This window comes from Primulina huaijiensis, unplaced genomic scaffold, assembly GCF_012295235.1.
Source record: "Primulina huaijiensis isolate GDHJ02 unplaced genomic scaffold, ASM1229523v2 scaffold40847, whole genome shotgun sequence".
NCBI classification, from domain to species: domain Eukaryota; kingdom Viridiplantae; phylum Streptophyta; class Magnoliopsida; order Lamiales; family Gesneriaceae; genus Primulina; species Primulina huaijiensis.
The window spans coordinates 22,817-33,605 of NW_027359682.1; the positions used below are offsets into that span (position 1 = coordinate 22,817).

Genomic DNA, 10,789 nt, shown 5'->3' on the forward strand with positions numbered 1-10,789 from the left:
ATTGTACTTTGTAAGATTTACTCCGGTAAATTAAGGAACAACAAAAATTTCAATAAATTAATTTTTTAGATAATTTTGGTTTTTTGTATAAAATTACTAATGTGACGACAAACATTATTTATATATTTATATCATGTTATCGTTACTGAAAAAAAATTAAAAACTTGATTAATAAATTAAAATCGTGAATTGATGTGTAATATAATATCACATAAATAACATAATATTTACGTAATCTAAATGTAATTTTCCCAACAAAATATATATATATATATATATATATATATATAATGTATTAAATGTCTCCAGATGAAGATCAATAGATCAAATTAGTTCGAATATTGATCACTTTCGATTTTACTACTATAGCTAATTATTACCGTACACATGAACAGATATATCATGCAACATCCATGTCATTAATAGTTAATCTTTATTTTGATAATAAAAATATAAATTAATCAATTAAGTTAATGATGGTTCAAATTTTTTGAAGTGATTTTACTTAGCAGTAAAAAAAATATTTATTTCTTAACAAAAACTTTAAATCGAAGCTCTATAACAATAAATATTTTTTTTAATGAAATTGTGCATTTAAACAGAATATATAAATTTCATGTTTCACGTCACTACATATAAAGTTTTATTGTATTAATAAATAATACCAAACATAATATGTAAAAATTGAGATTCGATTTTTATTTATTTATTTTACTGTTACCGGAATGATTCACAAATTAAATAGTTCGGTGAGTTTTGGAAAAAATAAAAAGTAATATAACAAAAGCTAAGAAGAAGCAAGTTGGGGGGAGCAATTTTTGATTGATGGATTGATTTGATTTGACTGATTTGATGTGATATGTTTGCAGTTAAAGCTGAGAGCAGCATTCATTCTCCCATTACCTAATAAACCATTTTTATCTACTTTTATTTTATTTATTTTTTTACTCTAAATTATATTATTATACATTATTATTGTTTTTAGAGATTGATTGATGAATCTGTCTATCAAATTAAATATAACCAATATATTCTTGTCTAATTATGATATGAAAATATTATCAACTACTATTTTTTATATGTCGATTACAGTAAACATTTTTGTTTGAGGTTTAAAACTTCATTTTAAAATTTAAATCATGTGAAGGAAAAAAATTAATCATATTTTTATGTAAACACCGAGTTCAGAATTTTTTTTATCTTGAATAAAATCATAAATTAAAAACTAAAATTTTGTTTATACTAATTTTGGATGTATGTTATCTATAATCGGGATGATTTAATATTATAACTTTATAGTTTTCTCTTATTTTCAAGTTTTTAATCATATCCTTAAATTCTGATTGTGTCCCAATTTCATTCGATCATACGAAACCAACAAACATGAGTACCTCATGAATTTATTTTTTAGAACGATCAGCAATCATGATCCATATTTTCACTCGTAAATTGAATATCGAAACTGGATACTAAATTAAGGGTTATGGATGTTGAATGGCTGATTGTAACCATTGAAATACAATAATTATTTATGTTGTTGGGTTGAGCGATTGAATCATGACGATTATATTTTTGTACGGTTTAAAATATTTGAGTTACACCGTCACCACCAGCTATAATTTTTGATAAAATAGCAAGCGTTCGGTCTCACGTATGCATATATTATCAAATTGTTAATTATAAGGTCTCGAATTTTATGGAATATGTCTATTGTGATACGATCTCAAAATCTATTTCCGTTATACGGGTCAACTCTACTTATTTTTAAAAGTAAAAGTAATTTTTTAGCATAAAATATAACACATTTTCATTAATAGGATGTGTTTAGAGATTCATCTCACAAAATTGACACGTGAAATATCTCACAAGTGTTTTTGTGAATTTTTAAGGTTGAAACCCTGAGACTTGTTGGTCTCAGGTTCCAGTCTCGTCGATTGTGAGTAGTTTTGCTACTTTATTTATATAGATTTAATTGTTTCTTTGTACTGTTTTTGTTTGAGATAAAGAAGTTTCGGGTCTACGTTCAAGTCCTCGTCAATAATACGGACAAATAGATTATATTTTTATACTACTAAAAAAATGTTTTTGTGAATTTTATGTCACGAGATATATGGGTGGACAAAACCATCGCTCTTCATAAATACAAAGCTAATTCATTATAACCCGTGATAACCGGAAGCTTTGTTATAATCAATTTTTTAAAAACTTAAACGATCGTACCACACGTAATATAAAAAATTATGATGAGATATTATAAATTTGACAATCTCTAAAATTTCATATTTAAATAATTAATCTAATTGTTTATTATAAAATCTTATAAAAATCATCTTTAAATTATCGAATTTTAATACTATGTTCAAATATTTTACACAAAAAAATTCTCAGTACTAATTACGCATCAATTGCTAAACATTATTAATTAAAATCATCTTTGCAACCAAAATCCCAAAAAAAAAAAACACACATTAGCAAGGTGTAAAGTACATCTTAATAAAAAAATTTGTTATGATTAGAATATTAATTAATTAACGAAACCTCGTTCTTTTGTTTAAGCACTCTCACATTCACTTTAATCTCAGACCCCCTGAAATCAAGAGGGAAACAAGCTATGTTAAAAAGCATCGCCTATTAAAATATAGGATTATATATATAATATAAATTATTATAAAGTCACCTCCAAGAAATGAGCGTACTCATCCTTGTTCATCAAAATAAATTTCTTTGTCCATCCTAACTATAAAGAATTATTTAATTTTCACACAAATTAAAAAAATAGATTAATAGAAAAATAAAATTTACAAACAAGATTCGTATTTTATCATTGTTTAATTCCAAAAAAAAAAGTTCATCATTTTCCAAAACATAGTTAATATAAATATATTAACAAAAAATATTACTAAATATAAAAATTTACAATATACTAGAGATTAAAAAAAATCTATATAATCGAGAAGGGAATAATAATCGCTTTATATTTTGAATGTGCTGCTTTTCCAAATTTTCCGACAGTTTGACGCAGATTTCATATTTGAGAGTTTAAATTAAATTTTGGTGGAGCCATATATATATATATATATTAATCTATTCGTGGCTGAATTTTAAAATAATCAGTCGCGAATGTTATGTAACGATGGACCTCCGGATGAGACAGTTCGTGGTCAAAAGATAAACAAGATTCTTAACCATTTTAGGAGAAAGTGATAATATTTTATATTGAAGTCCAAGAGACATTCATATACATCTTGGATTGGATGGCATCAATTAATAATTGTTATAATCTTCATAGTAATTGTTGTGCTAAATGTGCATGTGTGAGAATAATAATGTGATAAATGATCTCTTGAGAAATTCTTGAACGCTAAGCTTTTGACTTTACGCTTTTGATATGATTGTTAGATGAACGTAAAATAAGGATACAAGATTTAACGGGTAATATTGTCTATATTAAAGACATGACCGGTGATAGAGAAATTATAAGACTTATATCTAAAAATATGAGACAACACAATAAATAGACATTACATTACTGAATTCATGAGCCTAACAACCTGATCCATTAGCACTCATGTATTCGAATCTCTCAAGAATGATATTTCTATACTTCTTGTGAGGATTGTTGGGTGTAGCATTTATGATTGAGAGTAGTACTGAGATCCGTGATATCCTGAGAAGTTCTTGTGCATCAAGCTGATTAAGTTGCTCCATTTAATCTGGTTGGCTAGGTAGGCGTAAAATATATCTGCCAAACTTAACGGGGAATATTGTATTTCTGTTGGGGACATGGTCGACGGTAAGTAAAAGATAAAACTTATCTATAAAAATATGAGATAACATCAACATATAGACACGCAGCTTCTCGGACTCATGAGCTTAACAGCCTGATCCATTAGCATCCAAGTAAATGCATTCTACGTTGTCGCGAGTATAAAAAATAAAATTGTACCTCGACTAATAACAATAACTTTTGATCTAATGATAAATATATGATTTTAACAATAATAATTGAAGCTAGGTTATCCCCTTTAAATTATTTATCAAAAAACAATGATACATATTGAATGACTTCTCTTTACCTTGCTAAACAAATCATGGATTGCATCGGTTGGTGAATCGATGTATTGTTTAAAATATATATCTCAAATTTCATATATAGTTTTTTTGAAGTTTCTATAAAAACAAATCTTATAAGTTGTCATTTACAACTTCACATTACCAACCAGTATAATAATTATTTATTTTATGTATATCGTAAAAATAACCAAAATTTATTATAATATATAGTTGAATTTGTAGTCACGGACTCTAATTTTGGGTACCAATCCATTTGTATGTGTGGGCTGACCCAATCGATATATTCATTTTGGGTTGGAATCAAGTTGACTTATGGATTTTAAAGTGTTATANATTTCACTGATACACACACATAAGAAATGGAACCCATTTATCAAAAGTGATCATGATAATAAGGAGGTGGGGAATGCTTTTTTATTATTTAAACCGCACCATTTGTATCATTTGTTCTAACAAACAACAATAATTTTTCTGATATATATTATTCGTTTTTCTGTTCTCCATTGTTTTAATATATATATATAACTTCTTTTACGCGGCCTCATCTCAAATTTGAAAAAAATAACACCGATTTAGAAATTAAGTCAAAAAGAATAATCACATAAATATATTTTATTCTATTATGAAAAGACGCATATTTATTTATAATCATCCACCAATTCCCAAAGATCACCTTCTATTTAAAACCCAATTATTCCCCACCACCTTTGTATACAACCAGCATCAAAAAGTCGATACTCTAGCTAGCAAGAATTTGTTGGAACGAAGAATTTGGTGTATCTTGATCAAAAGCCAGCTAGGGAAATGGAGTGAGCAAAAACGTCTAAGTTTGCATGGGATATTAATTCTGATCCAACAACCTTATATTCCCATGCATGCATCTACCCGGCAAGTCATTGTGGATTCGGCTAAAATTTCTTTTCTTCTTCTCTTATTTTTAATGATTTTGAATATTCACCACACGATCGTGGTTTTAATTTTACATCTTGTGTTTTTCTCTTAGGCCGAGCTGAAATTTTCTAAACTCGGGTTGAGTTGGTATTCTATTGAGAAATTAGACTAAAACTGCTGTTTAAAAAAACAGGAAAAAATCTACCGCCCGAGTGGAGCAACACATGACTCTGTCTATATACACGCTTGTACACGATATATATATGTAGACGTGCATGTGTTTGGACTGAGGTGTAATATTAATTCGATTTTAATTAATTTAACAGGCCATGCATGCATGTGATTTAAATTATAATACACACATAACAGCCAGTTCTCGTTTCATAAAAAACGAAGGCATATTGTGTGGTGTTATCCATTTGAAGTTTGAGACTCCTCGAAAAATTTACTTCATTGGACTCGACCACTTGATATCCGAGTAACTCAAGAAGCAGTCGAATCAAGCTCGAGCTAAATAAAAAATAAAAAATCAACATATAATCGAGTTCAATTCACTATCTAAACTAGTTCGAAACAAACACTCAATATAACAAAAATGATTCACGAATAAATCGCACCATATACACACAACATTTCCTGAATTTTGATGAAGCAAAAATAATTCCGACGCTCCACATGAACAGAGAACTAAAACCTTGTACAAAATTTCTTAACCTTTTACGTACATGTAATGACATTAAACAATATGTACAAAGAACTAGAACACAAGTATCGAATTCTATCTTGGGCCCGAGAGTTCTATAGCCTCAACCACAAGTGATGACTCCTCGATGAAATCGGAATATCTTTGAGAACAACACTCAGATGAACGGTACCTTGGAGTCTCGAAATTTTGTAACTGCTCCCATTTTTCAGCTAAACCATCGCCTTCTAACATCCTCAATACTTCCGACATCTTGGGGCGATGAGATGGATTGAAATGAGTACAAAGGAGCGCTACTTGCACCATTTCATGCAACTCCATCCTGTCAAAATTGTTTTCTAAATCTTTGTCCACCATAAGGTTTGGCTTCCCTTCCTGATGGAGCTTCTTCACCTAAAATTGAAATAATTTGACCGAGTTTTGAGAACACGAAAAGAAAAAAACCAGTAAAACGACAGATGCTATAGTCAGGGACAGATACAACAAAGGTGATAAGACCATACACCGAGATTTCATAATTGTTTTTGTAAACAAGCTAATCTCTTCACGTAAAATTTTAGTTAGTTCCTTTCACTAATGTTACTAGGATCCAACGCAAGGGTGGGATAACAGTAGTCCCATCTCAAACATGTAAAGCTCTGAAATTATATTTCCCATTCTAAGACAGATAGATTCGCCCTTATTTTTCCAATAAAAGGAGGGTTGGAGAGGAAACATACCCAATCCAGCATCACTCCTTTCTGGTTAGTCACCCGCCCAAAGTCCACAGCCTTCAGGCCAGTTATCAACTCAAGAAGCAAGATTCCAAACCCAAAAACATCTGTTTTTTCAGATGACTGACCAGTTGATAGATACTCCGGAGCAATGTGGCCAACAGTTCCACGAACTGCTGTTGTCACATGAGAATCCCGATGGTCTAAAAGCTTTGCCAGTCCAAAGTCTCCAACAACTGCCTCAAAGTCCTCATCCAACAAAATGTTGGCTGCTTTGACATCACGATGTATAATCTTAGGGTCACATTGCTCATGTAAATATGTCAAGCCCCGTGCTGTGCCTAATGCTATCCTTTTACGCCGGAACCAGTCTAAAACTGGCCTTCCATGAAAATGTTCTATAAACAAAAGCTAATCATATATTCATATCCAAGTAAACAATGAGAATTTTATACCGATCACTCATGTTCAAGGCTTCAACAATAAATCATACGGTCTCTCATGTACATTAGTCAAGACTCTAAACTTTTAAGTTGGTAATACCACTGTCGTACATATGATTATAGCTGTGGTGGGAAGTTCTATATAAGTCTATGATAGACTCTCTATCAACTTTGATCAATCATTTTTGTAAATTGGGAATTTGTAGAAACTAAATGTTAGCAAAACCTATTGAGTAGAGCCCTCACTTGTATGAGCTCGATTCGGAAAAACAAGGGGCAGCCAGTAATTAGCTTCATATGTTGGAAAAAGAATTTCAGACCTTTTAGTTGAGATGCAACGCTTCCATTTGGCATATATGGGTAAACTAGAAGACGTTCATTTTCAGTCAGGCAGAACCCCCAAATGCGGAGAAGATTTCTGTGAACAGCCAGACTGATCAACTCTACTTCTGTCTGGAACTGCATTTCAACACCCACAGCACTGTAATCCTTTAACCTTTTGACAGCCACCACAGTCCCATCATGCAACTTGCCTTTGTATACAATACCAAATCCTCCCTTCCCCAGTATATTCTTTGAGTTGAAATGGCTCGTTGCAGCTCGGAGTTCCTTAAATGTATATTCTCTTAAGTGGCCTAAACGTACCTCCCGATCATATTGTTCTGCCAATATAATGTCATTTCTCATAAGCTACTCTAGGTACACAACAAACATGTTAAGTTGAACTTACCATTAACATCGAAGAAAATCTGCTGATTGTGTCTGCATCTCCACCAACTGAGCAAGCCAACAATAATGATTATTGAAATCACAGTGGCAAAGCTCGTTCCAAAAGCAATGGCAACATGGCGTTTTGCTCCCAAGTTTGATTGTTCTGGAAAAAAGAGAGATTTAGAGACCATAGAAGCAATGAAATGCTCGGGGAGGAAGTGAAATATACCTTTAACAGCATCTGGTGGGAACGGCGATTCTGGATAGAGTACAGAGCAATTGTTCTGCGAAGTTGGTCCACAAATCAAAGGATTTCCGACTACTCTGAAAGGGAAATTCCAGAAATGAGACAATTATAATGCAAGAGATTATATGTTAGAGAAACAGAAAGATGACCTACTTAAATGTTCGAGCAGAAATTTTTGGCAAAGGACCACTTAAATTATTGAAAGAAAGGTCCCTGAAAGAGTTCATAAATAATGTTAAGTCTTTAATTATTCAAGAATGCATGGAACTAATTGATTTACTTACACAATCAACATTGATTGGGAAAAGGAAAATCGAAAGGTGTAACATACACGAGGGTAAGGCTTTCGACTTTGGCAAGAGAGTTGGGTACCAGTCCCCTGAGGCTGTTGTTGTTAAGACGCCTGTCTTGCTCGAAGAACCGTAAAATATGAATCAATCTAAAGAACATGCAAAGACCCAAATTTAGTGGCAAAAATCCTTAAAACTCACAGATAATTCAAGTTCTTCAGATTGCCAACAGAATCGGGTATTTCACCAAACAGCTTGTTGTTGGACAAATCAAGTGTTTGAAGCTTTTCTAATTTCCCAATGACATCCAGAAATGGACCTGTAATATTATTATTTTGCAGCAACCTACATATGCCCAAATGGAAGAAATATTCAGCTTGTTAGTTACAATGGTTCTAAGAATAATTCAGTGTGTTGAATAATTTGCACTTAAGGAAAAATTAGAATAAACAAGAACATGGTGGACAGGAATAACTTACACAGACTGCAGATTAGTAAGATTTCCAATCCTAGACGACAAGGTTCCAGACAAGCTCAGGCTAGGTAGCCCTCTGATAACAAGCAAAAATTACTATCATCAAGGATCAGTGACAGACATTATTACTTCATATGACCTCGTCATCAAATTTCAGAGTACATCCCATTTTAGCTTATAGAGAATTCTGATGGAAAGCAGATTCTTCCCGTCAACTTTAGTGAAAGAGATCCGTAAAAGCAAGAAAGAATACAAAACTAATTACTACTGATACTCATTTTGATAAATCTCGCTTCCAAGTGCAGAGCGGATCTAGCAGGCTATAAGATGAAAAAGTTTCGAATTTTATAATTAATTGTCTGAAAATTACGCCTCCCTCCAAAAAAAAAAATTTCCACTGAGTCACTGTCTAATTCCGTCTAGTGCCCTCTCCCGAATTCTCGGATCAGCCCTGGATTATGAAGCTAAATATTAAGCTAAATATTACGGGAAAAACCACCAAGCTAGATAAATTTCTCCAGTTTCCAGCAAGAAGAGTGGTGATAGAAACTTACAGAGCAGAAACATAGCCATCCTGGGAACAGGTGACCATCCTCCAGCTACAAGGATCTACAGAAGTCGCATCCCAATTCTCCATCACATTATACGGATCATGTAAATCACTCTTTATAGCTATCAAAGCTACAACTGCATCCAGTTAAAGAAACCAAATAATTTGTTAAAAACAAGTCACAGCCAAGAACTATGAATACGTATTCATCCTTTGTTTCTTTCTCATAAGCAGAGCACAGTAGTTATCCATTCATTTTCAACAATAAAGATAAATGGTACTAATATGTGCATTTGCAACATAAAATGACTACTCTAAAGTATGAGAATTGAAGTGATATCCAAGAAGAAAAGAGACCGAATCTGGTTAAATTTTTTTGCAGAAATAACAATTATAGTAAATACACATGGGTTAGCTTTCAAAGAAATAAGTTTTAGGTAACCATCAATCATATATAAGTTGAATAGGATCAAACTTTCACCATTTTGTGAAAAGGAAAAAATGAAATTTCAGAAGCACCTTCATAATTTACTCCAGAAGGAGATAGAATTGAATAAGAGCCCTCCACCAACATAAAAAACACCAAGCTCGACAACAGATAAATCAACCTTTCCATTCCCTGAAAATCTCCACTTATTTAACCTTCTCGGAAAACTTTTGATTTGGCTTCAAGAATAAGCCATTCTCACAATGATACACATCCTCCACTCATTGAATTATTATTATCCAAACACCTCAGCCAAAAAGGTGCCCACCAGAATCAGAACCTCATAAAGCAAGCCTACCATAACCGTGTAGAGAAATGCTAACTTTTCCCACTTTTACCTCCAAACAACCTCGACTCAAATTGCCAGCTTTGATTTTGAACATGGTGAAATAAAAGAAAGCCCGGATGAAAAAAAGTGAACTCCTGAACCAAAAAAAAAAAACAGAGTCTTCAATAAAAAAAATTGGCGTAGTAAAACCAAGAAAATGAAGGGAATTTCTTGAAGCTGCAAAAACAGATAACCTGAAATTTCAGGAGCCTTGAGATTTGGGAATCTTAGCTTGCGAATTCCACGTTGTATCAAATTTTGAACCAAGCAACAGAAAATTTCATTAGCCGTAGTAGAATATATCCAGAAATCAGCTTTAATTACGTGATTGTTATTCACAAATCACAAAATATTCACTCAAGATTAGCATCTTCCACTCTATTAGTAATTTACATACGACACAATATAATATTTGGCAGAAAGATACAAATCCTGCTAGAGTCCAAAGCATCATAGACACAGATGGGGACAGCGTAAGATGAAATGAAAGTTGATATTTACTATTTAGGTACTATAAATTATTAAGTTAAGATTTGGGTTTATAAAGGAGGAAAAGCTAGTTCTATATTTTTTGGGGGAATAAAAAAAACTTACTTTATAGATTCATATTCAGTGATTTGAACTGAAAAGACGTGTGTGATTGATTCAAAGGGGACAATGGGAAGCCACAAAGGCAAAGCTAAAAAACTTTGCAGGTCACATGCTTCGCCTTGTCTACGTCTCTCTTTCTTTGAAGTTTTTACAGTGAAACTTTTTCAGGTCACATGGTTTAAAATTGCTGGTCTAAAATTTTCTGCAATTTTATGAGTTGCTTACTGTGTATTATCAAGTTAGTTTTGTTGAAAAATTATTTAAAAATGTGTTAAATATTTGTGTT

At 32.1% G+C, this 10,789-nt stretch overlaps 1 protein-coding gene across 5 annotated transcripts; it reads right to left on the reverse strand.

The window, feature by feature from the left end:
- Window positions 1-5,481: 5,481 nt before the first annotated feature.
- LOC140969335 (protein NSP-INTERACTING KINASE 3-like) lies at window positions 5,482-10,420 on the reverse strand. 5 transcript variants are annotated; one of them, XM_073430655.1, is made up of 12 exons: window positions 10,107-10,420; window positions 9,923-10,007; window positions 9,102-9,234; window positions 8,552-8,623; window positions 8,274-8,417; window positions 8,114-8,185; window positions 7,936-7,995; window positions 7,765-7,859; window positions 7,555-7,698; window positions 7,145-7,486; window positions 6,388-6,779; window positions 5,482-6,061 (listed from the first exon to the last, which is right to left on the reverse strand). In XM_073430655.1, the coding sequence occupies exons 3-12, from the start codon at window positions 9,182-9,184 to the stop codon at window positions 5,744-5,746; spliced, it is 1,722 nt and encodes a 573-aa protein (XP_073286756.1). In that variant the 5' UTR covers window positions 9,185-9,234; window positions 9,923-10,007; window positions 10,107-10,420; the 3' UTR covers window positions 5,482-5,743. The 5 variants fall into 5 exon arrangements, with proteins under 5 accessions (XP_073286756.1, XP_073286757.1, XP_073286753.1 ...); XM_073430656.1 differs by lacking the exon at window positions 9,923-10,007; XM_073430652.1 differs by lacking the exons at window positions 9,923-10,007; window positions 10,107-10,420 and adding an exon at window positions 9,617-9,916.
- Between the last annotated feature and the right edge of the window lie 369 nt (window positions 10,421-10,789).